The sequence below is a fragment of the Gekko japonicus genome, unplaced genomic scaffold (assembly GCF_001447785.1).
Source record: "Gekko japonicus isolate JY-2015 unplaced genomic scaffold, Gekko_japonicus_V1.1 scaffold2476, whole genome shotgun sequence".
Lineage (NCBI taxonomy): Eukaryota > Metazoa > Chordata > Lepidosauria > Squamata > Gekkonidae > Gekko > Gekko japonicus.
The window spans coordinates 43,809-59,519 of NW_015168119.1; the positions used below are offsets into that span (position 1 = coordinate 43,809).

General features: G+C 42.4%; 1 protein-coding gene across 10 annotated transcripts in view; it reads left to right on the plus strand.

Moving 5' to 3' along the window:
• Nucleotides 1–15,711, plus strand: part of CLIP4 (CAP-Gly domain containing linker protein family member 4) — a 74,936-nt gene that overhangs the window by 575 nt on the left and 58,650 nt on the right. For 6 of the 10 annotated variants that reach the window (XM_015414882.1, XM_015414880.1, XM_015414883.1 and 3 more), the window contains exon 2: nt 13,641–13,788. In XM_015414882.1, the coding sequence (XP_015270368.1) occupies nt 13,656–13,788 (133 nt within the window). In that variant the 5' untranslated portion in view covers nt 13,641–13,655. Of the gene's footprint in view, nt 1–6; nt 104–255; nt 312–13,640; nt 13,789–15,711 lie in introns of those variants that run through there. The other 4 variants (XM_015414887.1, XM_015414884.1, XM_015414881.1 and 1 more) reach the window with 3 other exon arrangements.

Genomic DNA, 15,711 nt, shown 5'->3' on the forward strand with positions numbered 1-15,711 from the left:
GGGTGGGACTGGTAGGCAATGGTGGGAATAAAGACTCTTCATCTGGCACCTTGAAAATCGACTACCCCCAGTGGAACGTGAGCTGCCCTTGTGCCGCTGACAGGTATAGGTTCAGCCTGTGCAGGTCGGGGCAGAGTTCCTGAGTTCATAATGGAGTTGGTATAAAAAACGAGGGAGTGTTATGTGCCTTCTTTCCCTGGAGGGAAGTCATCTCCATCTATGGATTTTTGTCGCAGAGACTGCTGCATTTGTGTGAATTTTCAGCTTTAGGACCTTGAGTGTTGGAAAGACTTGCTTCTAGTAATACAGGGGTGGGTGTTTTTGTGTGTGTGTGTGTAAAAAAAGTCCTAACTGCCTGCAGTGTTCTGTCTCTGGAAAAAGATGTATATTAAATGCAAACTGCTGTACTTGTCAAGGCCTGGGCAAGGCCAGATATACCCCTGGGCACCCCCTCCTTGCTATTCTTTGTAGGGCACAGTATAAAAGGTACTTAATTCCATGGATAAGGGTTGTGTTTGGATGAGAAAGTTCTTAAAAGTCGTGCATTTTTAAAGCACCATCAGAACTTCGCAGTTGAGATGGGGGAATAAAAGTGGTGCATTTTTAAAGCGGGGATGAGGGACAGGTGACATGGCTGTTTCTTGTAGTGAGTTTCATCATTTAGGGCTGGTTAAGAGATGCAAGGTTTATTCTGAATTGGTAGGTCTGTGCAGATGCCTTCATAAGAGAGGAGTTATTTGGGTTTTCATATGTTTTAAATGAGGTGTTGTAAGCAGTATTGAGCCATGGGGAAAGGCACAGTATAAATATTTTAATGAATAGGTTTTAAAAGTGTATTTAACAATGTGAAATGGATAGTTTTGAGTACTAGCATTCCATGGCTGAGGCTGTAATGATGATATCAGATGCCCGCCAGAGATTCATTGGACCAATCTCAATATTTCTCTCCCATTTGTAGAGGGCTAGCTAAGTAGATTTTTTTTCTTGTGGACAACCTACTTGTTTCAGTGTTCTTGTTGGCCAATCACTTTCAGCCAATATTGTCTAGCTAGATGTTAGCTAGATACAGAAACATCATAAAACCACAACACAGTGTATTATTTGACTTTGCCATGACTTCTCTTCCATAATTATCATGCATTCTCTAGTAGAACATGAAGCTTTCCTTAAACTTTCATACAGGTACAGACTGCAAATGCTTTTCATGCCGAATTGGAATTCTGATTGTAAAGGGCACATTAATTCTGAGCAAACTAAAAAATTAGCCTGTGATGCTTACAGTCCTCTCTAGCTCGCAAGTAATCATGTTCTCGTGTTTACCTTACATGCTGTAACCAGCAATGAAATATAAATCCTGCTTAGTTCTGGTAGTAAATCAGATTTGACAGAAGCACTGGACTTTTGAAACTGAATCATACTGGAACTCTTCTGGAAAGTAAAATTGGCTGATGGTTGGGAATGCCTGTGCTGCACACCATAATGTGCAACAGACAAAGCCGTTCAGATAGTGAATTCAGGAAGCTAACTTTTTCCAGTAAACATTGGACTGTATCCTGCCAAACTGCTAAGCAGAGTCTGAAGCCTTCTTCCAATGGACAGCTGCTTACACTAGAAGAAGGCCTGAAATTTTGCTGAGTGGTAGGATATGAGGAGCCGTGGACTTTTGCAAAGGATAGGAATCAAGCTGGTTGAAGGGGGACCAAAGAGGTTTTTCACCTACCAGCCTCTGCTGAAGCAAGATCACTGAAGTTTGCACAGTGAATGATGTCTGTGAGTCCACTACTTGTTCAGATCTTTCAGACTGCAAAAGCCCTAACTTCGAAGAGGTTAAACTGGTCATTTGAATTAATCAAAGACAAGTACGTATTGGGCACATTTCATGTAGTTCTGTACAAAAAGAGAAACCCCAAGCTCCCTTGAAAGATGTGCCAGGACAGGCCAAACTCCAACATGACCGTTGTCCTACCAACAGTACAACTTGCCAAGTTATGGCTGCGGTCACACGGAGCATTAGGCACGATAGAGGGACGGAAGATAGGTGGATTTTCCGGGCGCGATCTCACAGCCACGTCTGGGAAGCGTAGAGCTCCTGTGGCGAACCCGAGGCTTCCCACCGAAGATGCGTGGTTAAAAACTAGTAGGTACTAGTTTCCGGTAACTGCGGGGCAAGGGTGGGCGTCTGATCGCGTTTCCGGTGGTAGTTCCGGCGCCTGCCCATGCCCCCTCGTATAAAGGTTTTTTCCCCCCCAAATGTCCATGGGATGCGCACACTTTGGTGTCCGAAAAAAAGCACCCGTTTGCCGCGCCGTGCCGCTGCTTTGCCGCGGTGCAAGATTATGGTGTGCTCGGCACCTCCCCCCTACCACGGGACCTCCATGGGACCTCCACGGTACGTCTGCTGGCGCAACCGTGCGTTATTTTGCCCCGGGGCAAACAGCCACGCTTCCCCCCCGCATTTTCCTTTCCGTGTGACCCAGGCCTCAGTCTGCTATTAACACGGTATGTTTGCTCCTGAATATTGCTTGTCCTATTTTCACTTATTTATCAATTTATCATTAGAGCTGATTCCATGCTTAGAGAACTTTCTGTTCCTGAATACTAAGGTGCTGGTGTGCTGTGCTACCATATAGAAATTTGCTACTCCCCCACAGTACATGGAATCATTCTCTTTGTGCTCAGAGTGGATTAACCATAAATTCATTCCGCAGCCTGTTGAGTCTTCTACACTACATTGATTTGTGTTATAAATTGCAGCCCACTGCAGATCCTATTGTGTTTAATAAAGTTGCAGCTCACTTTGATATCCTGTCCAAGTTGGCTCTTTCTTTTTCATGTCCACCTTGCAGTGAACTTGAGCACATGCAATGAACAAGTGTTCTCATGTAATGCTCTAAATGGGATGGAGGAAAATTATTCAAGTGAATATGTTCACATGTAATGGGTGCATGATATATCTTTGCGCGTTCATATAGGAGATATGTTTCTGGGACTTAATCCTTTACAAAAGAAAAAAAAGTGATCCTTCAAAGTTGAGCTCTGGATGGCTCCCTTCGGCAAGACTCCTCTAAGTGTAGGGCTACCATCAAAAGGCCTCGTTTCTCACCCCTTCTGTCCTTTTCTAGCCAATGTATTAGTAATTTTAGTAAGGTGTTCCAAATGGGAAGTCCCTTAAAGTATGCAGGACTCCATCTCTTTAGAGGATAACTCTTTAGATATTAGGATAACTATTGCCAGAGGACATTGCTGTATTCCAGAGCTCATCCTGTCTGTGTGCCTGACTGACAAGCAAGCTCTAAGGCCCCTTCTGTTCAAACATTATTTTGATCTGAGATGCATAGAAATAAATAGATGAATAAGGACAACTCTGCCCTGAAGTTATTTGTAATCTAGGGAGGAATATAATCTGCAAAATGTGCCCTCCAGTCAACCTTCAGAGGCATATGCAGAAGTATGTGAGATTTTCTGTGGTGCATCTTTTTGAGACATATAGGAGTCAGTAAAAACAAGACCTGGAGCTGACTGTGGTTCAGATCATGAGCTACTCATTGCAAAATTCAGACTTAAACTGAAGAAAATTGGGAAAACCACAAGGCCATTCAGGTTTGCCCTAGATTGCATCCCTGATGAATATACAGTAGAGGTGAAGAATATATTCAAGGGTCTGGATTTGACAGATAGAGTGCCTGAAGAACTATGGATGGAGGTTCGTGACATTGTACAGGAGGCAGCAATCACCACCATCCCAAAGAAAAAGTAATGCAAGAAAGCAAAGTGGCTTTCTGATGAGGCTTTACAAATAGCAGAGGAAAGAAGGAAAGGCAAAGGCAAAAAGGAAAGATTTACCCAACTGAATGCAGATTTCCAGAGAACAGCAAGGAGAGATAAGGAGGCCTTCCTGAATGAACAGTGCAAAGTAATAGAAGAAAACAATAGAATGGGAAGGACTAGAGATCTCTTCAAGAAAATTGGAGAAATCAAGGGAACGTTCCATGCAAAGCTGGCCATGATAAAGGACAAAAACGGTAGGGACCTAACAGAAGCAGAAGAGATTAGGAAAAGATGGCAAGAATACACAGAAGAACTATACAAGAAAGACCTCAATGTCCTTGACAAACACGACGGTATAATCACTGACCTTGAGCCAGACATCCTGGAATGTGAAGTTAAATGGGCCTTAGAAAGCATTACTAACAACAAAGCTAGTGGAGGTGATGGTATTCCAGCTGAGCTATTCAAAGTCTTAGAAGATGATGCTGTTAAAGTGCTGCACTCAATTTGCCAGCAAATTTGGAAAACGCAACAGTGGCCACAGGATTGGAAAAGATCAGTATACATTCCAATCCCAAAGAAGGGCAACGCCAAGGAATGTTCAAACTATCGCACAATTGCACTCATATCACACGCTAGCAAGGTCATGCTCAAGATCCTACAAGCTAGGCTTCAACAGTACATGGATAGAGAACTGCCAGAAGTACAAGCTGGGTTTCGAAGAGGTAGAGGAACTAGAGATCAAATTGCCAACATTCGCTGGATTATGGAGAAAGCAAGAGAGTACCAGAAAAATATCTACTTCTGCTTCATTGACTATGCTAAAGCTTTTGACTGTGTGGATCACAACAAACTATGGCAGGTCCTTAAAGAGATGGGAGTACCAGACCACCTCACATGTCTCTTGAGAAACCTAGCTCAAAGTTGGCTCATTTTGTTAATGGGATATTACCAGTAGTTGCAGCAGTTAGGAGCTTGATGACCAGGATCAATGGCAGACAGTGATGTTTGACAGTTTTTACTAGCAAAAAACATGAAGCCTATTACATTCTAACCCTTATTCTGTGTGGACTGCACTATCCCCTGGTGAGCTCAAGAGGACACATCTATAGTTCTCTGAATGTCCTCCATTCAAGTTTGCTAAGCTTTGCTGATGGGCTTGTACCAGCCTGTTCTTGGATATTCTCTGGACCCTGTGCAAAATGCAGCAGAAAGGTTGCTGCTTGATGTGGCATTAGGGCTGTCTGCTCCGTGTTGGGAAATTCCTGGGGATTGGCAGGTGGACCCTGTGGAGGGTGGGGTATAATGCCATAGAGACTGCCTTCCAAAGCAGCCATTTTCTTCAGGGACTGATCTCTGTAGTGTGGAGAACACTTGTAATTCTGGGAGATTTTCAGGCCCCACCTGGAGGTTGGTATCCCTATATGGGATACAAGGATATGCTGCTTCATTCATTTCTGGTGTTTCCAGGGCCAATACAAGGTGTTGCTTCCTTTAAAGCCCTAGAGGGCCTATTGGTTAAGTTCTTCTGCAGTGATTTTCTCCTTCAGGAGTAGGGTGGGTGACTGTCTTCTAGTGGTTCCAACCTCTTAGGAGTGCAAACAGTGGCTGTCTGCTTGTGGGCTTTTTCTGTAGCCTTCCGATGTTGTGGAGTAGTCTCCCACAGGGATTTAGAAGATCCACAGCCATTCTGTAGTTTTGGAGGGGATAGAAGAAAGACTTTTGGTTCTTCTGGATATGTGTTTTTGTGACTCCAGCTTTGAAAGGCAACTGCTTGAATGTTACTTTAAATTGATTAAAGCTGACTTTTTAAATGGCTGTTCTTTGATGTTGCCATGATGTTTTGGCTTTATTTTTGTTACATACCTTGGGTGAGTCCCAGTAGTCTGGGGGAAAGGTGAGGTTCTAAATGCTTTAAATAAATAAATACATAAATACTAGTGGCAATGCCTTCTCTGTGATGCTGCCTGGCCCCTGGAACCGTCTCATCTCAAAAATGCCCCGGGAACTAGTTGGTAGCTTTTAGGGTTGCCAGGTCCCCTCTGGTCACTGGTGGGGGATGGGGGGTAGGGTTGCCAGATCCGGATTGGGAAATTCCTGGAGATTTGGGGGTGGAGCTTGGCGAGGACAGGGACCTCATTGGGGTACACCCTCCAAAGCATCCATTTTCTCCAGGGGATCCCCAGGACCCAACTGTAGGCTGGCATGCCTAATAGCTTTAACCACCAGGTTAACATATTTTTTTCCTCAGGCATTTCTTTCTGTGTGGCTGCCCCTTTCTTTTCGAATGGGTTTGGTCTTGTATTATTTGCTGCACTGGTTTTATTCTTTCTTAGATTTGTTATTTTTTTATGCTTATGGTATTAATTCCAACTGCTGCTTATAACTGTTTTATGGATGGATGGTTTTTAGTTTTATTGTATTTACATATAGTTCTGTACACTGAAAGCTTCCTTAGGAGATGTTTTAGACTGACAGTTGCAGGGAACAAATAGCTTAAATAAGTAAATGTTCAACCAGGACTTGGACTATAGAACCAAGAAGGCAGTGTTTCAACACAGAATATGGCTTTTAAATGATATGTGTAAAATGTTACATAAACTGCATATTAATGAAGATCCAGAACAGGAGTTCAGTGTGTTTTTTTAGACTCTCCATGTTTATCCTCTGGTTACAAGTAACATATGAGCTGAACAGAACTGCTGTCAGTTCTAGCCCCACGCTGCTGTGAGCTACCAGCCTTGTCCCCAGCTCGCCGTCCACCCAGCGGTTCGAAAGCTTCAGCGAGTAGATAAAATGGGTACCACTCCTTAGAGAGGGTGGGCACACCAACCCCCCCCCCGGTGGTGGAGGTGTTAGCCGGCGAACGGAATGTTCAGCTCGTAAGATCGGAAGCCTAGAAGATCTCTTCGGCATCAAGAAGCCTGTAATGGGCCGTTCTGGCCAGGCGGTGGCAGTGTGGCGCTGTGACCCAAAGAGTCCTGGAGAAAAAAAGCTGACATCATCAAGCCAAGCTGAGTGGAGAAATGCCATCTGGAACATGTCTGAGTCTACAACTGAACATAATCCCCGTCGGCTGCGAATGTGTGCGATGTAAAGATTTATATATGTTGTCCTCCCTTACCCGTATGAATCATTGTTAGTCCCTTGTGAATGTGTAACTGTAAATCGCTCAGAGCCAGCAGCTCTGCAGGATTGAGCGATTCATAAATTGAAATATTATTATTATTATTATTATTATTATTATTATTATTATTATTATTATTATTATTATTATTATTTGTATGTATATTTGCTGGGGAGCTGCTCTATATGGCCTCCAGGATCTCTGCCCTGCTTAAAGTTCTTAGCTTTACCTCATGGTAAACAGTTTGTAATTTCACACACAAACGCTTCTGTCCCGTTTAGGAAATGGGGCTGAAGCGTTTTACCTGTCAACCGCTTCCAAGTAGTCTTCAGTTTCCTCTCCCAGTTCCGATGCGCTTTTTCCCGTCGTTTTTCGCCCGCGCGGGCGATCTCCGGCTGTTTTTTTGTTTTGAACGTTTGCTTTCGAGCACTATAACAGTATAACGGTATAATGCAACATCATCATATCAACCACATTGGAATACCTGGAGTGTTGTGTTATAGCACTATAGTGTTATAGCACTATAGTGCTATAGCGCTCTAAAGCAAACGTTAAAAATAAAGCTGGAGATCGCCCGCGATGGCGAAAAACAACGGAGAAAAAGTGGTGCAGTTTGAAATAGCAAACTGCTTCATATCCAGTTCTTTACCGGAAGGGGAAAGCCATGTGTGAAATGGCAGCCCTATACCAGTTTACTCCATGACGGATCAAAAACGACTTCAAAACGGGTTAAAAAGGATAATGTGAAATTCCTCAGTATCATTACAGTATCTGGAATGGGCATAGCTATCATTCAATGCTAGGAGACATTACTGTCTGTCTTGCACCTGTGGTGTGGAAAGCAGTAAGAGTATTGGACCAAATTACACAGCACTCATGTAGAGCATTGTTATTAAATGTTTTTTATGTTGCATAGGGATCCAGCTCCATAGATTATGTTGCACTGTGGGAGAGTCTTCCAGCACTGAAATGTTTTGGCAAATTGTAAACACCACATAGTAATTGCATGGTGGCATGATGCCTAAAGTATCATTTGAGCTATGTGTCATTTCTGTGTGCAGTTAATAGGGGTATCTAAAACTGTGTTTATCATTTATGGGCAAGGAAGGAAAAAAACCTCAATTTAAGAAAATTAAATACTGTGTAAACCTGACCTCATATAACTTAAAACAGTTGTTTCCCAATGAACATGCCTGATTTTCCCAGTACAGTTGTTCCATAAAAATATGGAGCCGCTGTGTGTTTATCAAGAAGTAATGGTTTTACAGGACTGGAAACAGCCCTATCTTTAAATGGAGATGGGTAATTTGGGCCAATTTAATTTCATCTGAAAGATCTTTGCCCTCTTCCCTTCCATACCCTGTTTTTTTGTTTTCTATAACATACAGTGATAAAATGACATATAACTTTGTTGACTAAATATAAATTTCCTTATTTAAAAGAAATGATGTTAAAACACATCTGTACTGTGTTAAAATGAAGTTTTCTGTTCATAAATGCTGTAGGCTTATATAATATTCTTATGACTTTGCTTTAAACAGAAGAATTGAATGTCATAACATTTTTATTAAATGTTATTCAATAAGCAGTGTAAGCCTCCAATACAAAGCTGTACCTGACGTTTTGTTTCTTGTTAAGTTTCTCCTCTTAACAGGGAATCTGTATGTGGGTTTCTGCTAAGATTCTTCCAGCCACTGGTCCCTTAATTCTGAACAAAAGAGCTATAAAGGTTATTCTCCAATTGAGATTGGTGCACCGCCAACTTTTGATTTTGAAATAATGGGGCATTATAGCAGAGGACTGGTGCAGGGATAATAGGGCAGGCAGACTGAAGCTATGAGCCTTGTACAGACACAGGAGTTCCTTCCCCTCCCCGCCCTGAGATTTCAGCAGATGCTCTCCCATATGCTTTGAAATGTTTCTGTACCTATAAGGCCTAGTCAGAGTTGCTAGAAATCATGTTCATTTTTGCTTTAGAAACGCTGAATGATATAATACGACAGAATGAAAACATACAAGGATTGAAGGTGAAAGGAGAGGAATACAAATTGCGGGCTTTTGCAGACGATTTGGTATTTATTTTGGAAAACCCTAAAGATTCGATTAAAGAACTACTGGATGTAATCCGAGAATATGGAAAGGTGGCAGGCCTCAAAATTAACTCATCTAAAACTAAAATGCTAACAAAAAATTGTGATCTAAATATCAAGCAAGAATTACAAGAGCTTACGGAAATGGAAATAGTAAAAAAAAGTTAGATATTTAGGTATTACAATTTCAAGCCGAACTAGCACCCTAATGGAAGATAACTATATCAAACTACTGGAAGAGATAAAAAAAGACTTAACAAAATGGAAAGAATTGCATATCTCCTTGTTAGGAAGAATAGCGACGGTAAAAATGAATCTTTTACCTAGGTTCTTATTTTTAGCGCAGACTATCCCAATACACAAAAAAATACTTTGCAGATTTGGACAAGATAATTAGGAAATTTATATGGAACACGAAAAAAGCAAGAATTAAACTAAAGTTGCTGCAAGACAGAAAGGATAGAGGTGGACTCGGTCTACCAAACTGGAAGTTATATTACCAAGCGGCGAGTCTAGGGTGGATTAAGGACTGGATAAACCTGAGAGATGAAAGATGTTTAAAATTAGAAGGGTATGAGTTATCGATGGGCTGGCGTTCGTTTGGTATGATAAGGATATATCGCACCAACATTTTAAAAATCATACTACAAGAGCAGCACTACTAAATGTTTGGAAATCAACAAAAGAGAAATTTTACACAAAGATACCAAAATGGGTCTCTCCCTTAGAAGCTTTTGTAAAGCCAACACTCTTAACTCGCTTCAATAAAGGCTGCAGTCACACACACTAAATAATCCACCTTCAATCCACTTTTAATGCACTTTCAAAGTGGATTTTGCCAGTTCACACAGTAAAAATCCAGCTGGAAAGTGCATTTAAAGTGGATTGAAAGTGGATTATTTAGTGTGTGTGACTGCAGCCAAAGAATCTTATGAAAGACTGTTGGACTCGTCAAACGATCTAAAATCAGAAAGAGAACTACAATCACAATATAATTTAAAATTATCTTGGTGGGAGCAGATACAATTAAAATCAAGGTACCAAAAAGACCTAAAAACAGGTTTTTATGAGAACAAGAATGAGCTAGACAAAATTTGGCTCTCTTCAAATGATAAAATGATCCAAAAATTATACAAAGTATTACTGGAAGAATATGTGAAAGAGGAAACAATGAAAAACAATATAGCTGCATGGACAAGGGATATAGGACACACAATCCAATCTGAAAATTGGTTAAAGATCTGGAAAAATATCAAACTAATGAGGGCAACTAGTTTTAAGGAAAATGTTTTCAAGATGTTTCACAGATGGTATTGGCCTCCGGAAAGAATAGCAAAATGTTACGCAAATTGTTCCAGCATTTGTTGGAAATGTAAAACAAGTGTTGGAACTTTTTACCATATGTGGTGGGGGTGTACAAAAATACAGAAGTATTGGAAATCTATACAGAAAGTAATACAGGAAATGATAAAAGTGAAACTTGATCTAGTGCCGGAAATATTCTTACTTAATATAATTCAAGAACATCTTAACTATAATGAAAGATGCTTAATATTGTACATAATAACTACAGCTAGGATACAATGGGTAAAATACTGGAAACAAGAGAATAACCCCAAACGAGAGGAAGTAATAGAGAAATTGATGGGAGTAGCCGAAATGGATAAATTGAGTTTATTGTTACAGGGGAAGAATGAAGAAGTTTTTGTTAAACGATGGTCGGTAATGTATAAATGGTTAGAAAACAGATAAAAGACTCTATGTATATAAATGAAACAATGGTTATGTACTTATGAAAACTAATAAATAAATTTACAAAAAAAGAGAGTTGCTAGAAATCAGTTTATGGGCTTAACACGAAACACTGGATGGTCATGTGTAGATGCATAGAAGAAGAATACACATGAATCTGCAATTGTGATGCCACCCCTTCTGTTTCTAAGTTAGTAACACTCTCCTTTGCTGCTTCCTTTTGTTTATTGCAGAATTCTAGTGACTCAAAGTGATGAAATGACTTCTGAAATGATACAATGAGACTGGAGTTCTAAAGGGGTTTCGAGTGGAATCTTTTAACATGTTAAGAAATAATGAATATTATGTTCTTGGGGGAGTCTTTGGTGTGAATTTTAGTGTAAACTGCATTGTATACTCTAAATCATGCGTGGCCAAACTTGTTTCATGTAAGAGCCACATAGACTAAATGTCAGATGCTCAAGAGCTGCAAGGTGACTTCGGAGGAAGAGGCGGGGTTGGGGGGGGGACCTGAAAGAGACATCACAGGAAGGGCTGGGTTTTGGTACAGGATATGACATCACCAGAAGGGGGGGGGCTGAGGAAGTGACATCACCTGACCTTTGCCCTGTAAGTGACATCACAGGACATGACATCACAAAGTGATGCCACATCCTTGTGAGATGCCACCCCCAAAATCTCTTTGCTCCTCCCCCAAAGTCCTCAGGTGGTAAAAACAGAAAAACAAAAGTGACAAAAACAGATATTGCTGGGATATATTGCAGTACTTTGTGAAATGGCAGAGGTACCTCAGGCAGGGTGAACAAGCCATCTTCCATGGCACTTTGGGGGTTTGGGGGAGTGACCTGAAAGTGACATCACAGTAAGGGGTGGGTTTTGGTACAGGATATGACATCACCAGAAGGGGTGGGGCTGAGGAAGTGACATCACCTGACCTTTGCCCTGTAAGTGACATCACAGGACATGACATCACAAAGTGATGCCACATCCTTGTGAGATGCCACCCCCAAAGTCTCCTTGCTCCACCCCCAAAGTCCTCAGGTGGTAAAAACAGAAAAACAAAAGTGACAAAAACAGATATTGCTGGGATATATTGCAGTACTTTGTGAAATGGCAGAGGTACCTCAGCCAGGGTGAACAAGCCATCTTCCATGGCACTTTGCTGGCTATTCTTACTAAGGAACCCTTCCTCAGCTTTCAAGGGACTCAAAGATTTCCCAAGAGGAAACAGAAATTGAAAACTATTGCACCGTATGTTACAATACTGTGTGCAATAAAAACAGGCTTAAATAACACACCCTCATTTCCCATCCTGCTCCCTTCAAATCACCAGGTTTCAAGTAGACTTAAGATACCCAGGACATGCCCACCACCTCTTCTGAGCTTTCCCACCCCCTTCACTCTCCCCAGAGGCATCCCATTTAGCATGCCATCCTAAGGACCTTTCCTGAGAGTAAGCCCCAATGACTAGACTTGCTTAGGACGGCGCTGTTAGGTACTTATACAAAGGACCCCCTGAAAACATTATCATGTTGCCCTCATTCAGCCTCATCTAGAGTCTCCAACCACATGGCCCCAGCCACAGAAAGTCAATCGGGTCACTTAAATCCACACAAAAAGGTCTGCTTTTTACCATCAATTCCAAATATTTCACACCACGGAAGGGCAGAAGGAGAAAACAATACTGACTGTCTAACAAAGTTTGAGTCCAGTGGCACTAAGACCAACAAACTTTTATTCAAGGTATTATGAGTTTGAAACCCCCCTGAAACAACACTGACCTAGATAGGCTAAGAAAGACAGAGAAAGACAAAGAGGGACAGAGAGAGAAAGAGGGGGACAGAGAGAGAGAGAGAAGGATGGGGAGGGGACAGAGAGAGAGAGACTGAGAGAGAAAAAGGGTCAGAGAGAGGGGGGGACAGAGAGAGAAACAGAAAGAAAGAGAGACAAAAAGACAGAAAGGAGGAGAGAAAGACAGAAAGAGAGACTTAAAAGCCCATGGGGGGGTGGGAGGGAAGAGAAACGCATGGCCTGGCTGGGGCCATCCTTCCTTCCCTCCCTGGCAGAGAGAATCCCCTGCAGCCCTCTCCCCATGGCGCTGGTGGTGAGAAGACCACGAAGAGCCTCTCGCTGTGGTCTGCTTAAAGGCCCAATAAGGGGAGGAGGCAATGGCGCACCCTGACCGGGGCCCTCCCAAACTTGCTTCCTCCTTCCCTGGCAGACACCATCCTCTGCAGCCAACCACCCACCCCATGAAAACAGTCCCTGCCAGCCCTGCTCTGAAGTGCCTGGGCTGCCACCCCCCAGAAAGCATCCTCCTTTGAGGCCCGGAGTGACTACGGCCTCCATAGCCGGCCAGGAAGATGTCTCCCAGCTGGCTATGAAGGCCGCAGCAGGCTGGGTGCTCCCTGCTGCCCCCCACCACCACCCTGGAAAGCATTCCCCTCGAGTCCTGGAGCAGCTGTGGCCTCCATAGCTGGCCGGCTATGAAGGTCACAACAACCTAGGTGCTGCTCCAGGCCCAGCTGAGGGCTGCTGGGAGCTGGGGGTGGGGCTTAGCTTCCAGGAAGCAAGCTCTAACTTCCCTCCCAACCCACCGGAAGTCTTAGAAAGCAGAGGGAAAAAACCTTCTGCTTTGAAAGTGGGGTGGGGGACGCAAGGCTCGGGAACCGCAACAGAGTCTAAATAATATACCGAACTGCTAGGTTGGCAGGAGCTGGAACTAGAGACGGGAGCTCACCCTGTCTTGCGGCACCCGGGTCTTGAACCACTGAACTACTGACCTTCCACAGCCTGCAGTTCAGCGTCTTAACCACTTGAGCCACCGCAGCTCCACCTAAATATACAAAATTATAATTGTTCCAAGTGTTATCTTCAATGGAATTCTCCTTTCTTTGTTAAAGGTAGCTTTCTAGAAGATGACCATAGAGGATCTTCCTGACCTTTCCACAGAAGGAAACTCATCAACAAGAAGATATCAGTATTTCATTCCAGGCTCTGAACGTTCTGTTACCTATTCTGTTTCTGCTGCACCAATGCCTTCTGAATGTGGTAAGAATATTTTGTAGCAGAGAAAAAATTGCAGAGGTTTGTTCAGAATGCTGAGTAAGGGAAGATGCTTGCAAATTAATTTCAAAGGGTTGCTGCCAGTTCTGTTTAAAAATGCTGTTTCATGAAATACAGAAAGGTTAAAACCTGCAAAGTGACAACTATTGCATCACAGCATCTAGTATACAATCACATTTAGCTTTTTGTAATTCTTTCTATCACAAGTCCATCTATTGAGATTTGAAATGCTGCATGAAATGTTTGTGCAAATATCACAGTAACCTATTGGCTAGTGCCCATAACTTTGTGTGAGAGAGCTGGGCTGCAGAGAACTGTTTCAGGACTTTCACTCAGCCACAAAGCTTGGTTAGATAACTTTGACCCAGTCACTTTCTCTTGGCCTAGGCTATCTTGCAAGATATTGTTAGGATATATTTGTCGTGAAAGCCATACATGTTCCTTGGGAGCATAATGGTGTAAGTTACTGGTGATAAATGAACTATTTTATCTCTTTGTTAAAATAATCTTTTTAAACATGTTACTGCCTTTCTTTGGAGGCTGAGCACTATCTTGCAGAACTGCCAGTAGGGAAGAATTGTGTAGAAAAGCAGTAATGGATCTGAGATCTAAATATTTTATACACCAACAAGGATATTCACTTTCATGGCAATGCTCTGCCATTTTGTAACATTTTTTATTTCTGCCATTCAAAAAATTTGTTCCTTCAAAGAAGTGTGCACTCTCTCTTAGTACAGTGCTTCTTCCCATTACAGCACAATTACTTCTCTTACAGAGATTGTTTATTTATTTATGGAAAAGAACAAGCGTCCCGTAGCACCTTAAAGACTAACAAAATGTGTGGCAGGGTATGAGCTTTCGTGGGTCACTGCTCCGATCGAAAAAAGGGAGCAGTGACTCACAAAAGCTCATACCCTGCCACACATTTTGTTAGTCTTTAAGGTGCTACTGGACTCTTGCTCTTTTGTACTTTACAGACAGACTAACATGGCTACCCCACCTTATTTATTTATGTGATTTATAGTCCTCCTTTCTTACTGGGATTTAAGGTGGATTACACAGAATAAGTCAATAGAATCAACAGGATTGGACATTCAGTAAACAGTGAAATAGGATTTGGGTTGTTGAACCAATCAGAAATCTAAAAGACAGAACTGAAGCAAGGCATAAGTGTTAACATGACACATAAAATGGTGCAGGATTGCATAATAGGATCCAACATACAACAAACTATATACAGTGGCATAGACCACAGTCCCTAATAATTTGTCCAAGTAACTTTGTGAATCATTTTGTACAGTGCTATCCTATTGCCCTCATAGAGGGTAAAGGTTTCCCATGCTCGAAAGCCAGTCGAATTCGACTCTAGGGATGCGGTGCTCATCTTCGTTTCCAAGCCGAATAGCCAGCACTGTCCAGAGACGTTTCCATGGTCATGTGGCTGGCATGACTAGATGCCAAGGTGCATGGAACGCTGTTACCTTCCCTCTATTTATCTACTTGTAATTTCTTGCTTTTGAACTGCTAGGTTGGCAGGAGTTTACAGTTCTTCGAGACCCGAGTGCCGCAAGACGAAGTGAGCTCCCGTCTCTGGCCCTCATAGAAGACCCTCTTAAATAATTCAGTTTTGCATAGTTTGCAGAAAGCCAGGAGAGCAGGAACCTTCCTGACCTCCTCAGGTAGACCATTCCACAAGGTGGAGGCCACAATGGAGATGGCACATGTACGGGCAGTTGTTGATATTGAGCATTTTCAGGTTGGTACCTGCAGAAGGCCCTGTTCAAAAGAGCAAAGCTGTCATGGCGGAGCATTGTGGAAGAGAAAGTCTTACAGATAGGAAGGTCTACGGTTTTGAAGGTTTTTGGATGTGATAGCCAATACCTTAAAGATAAAATATTGCATTGTCAA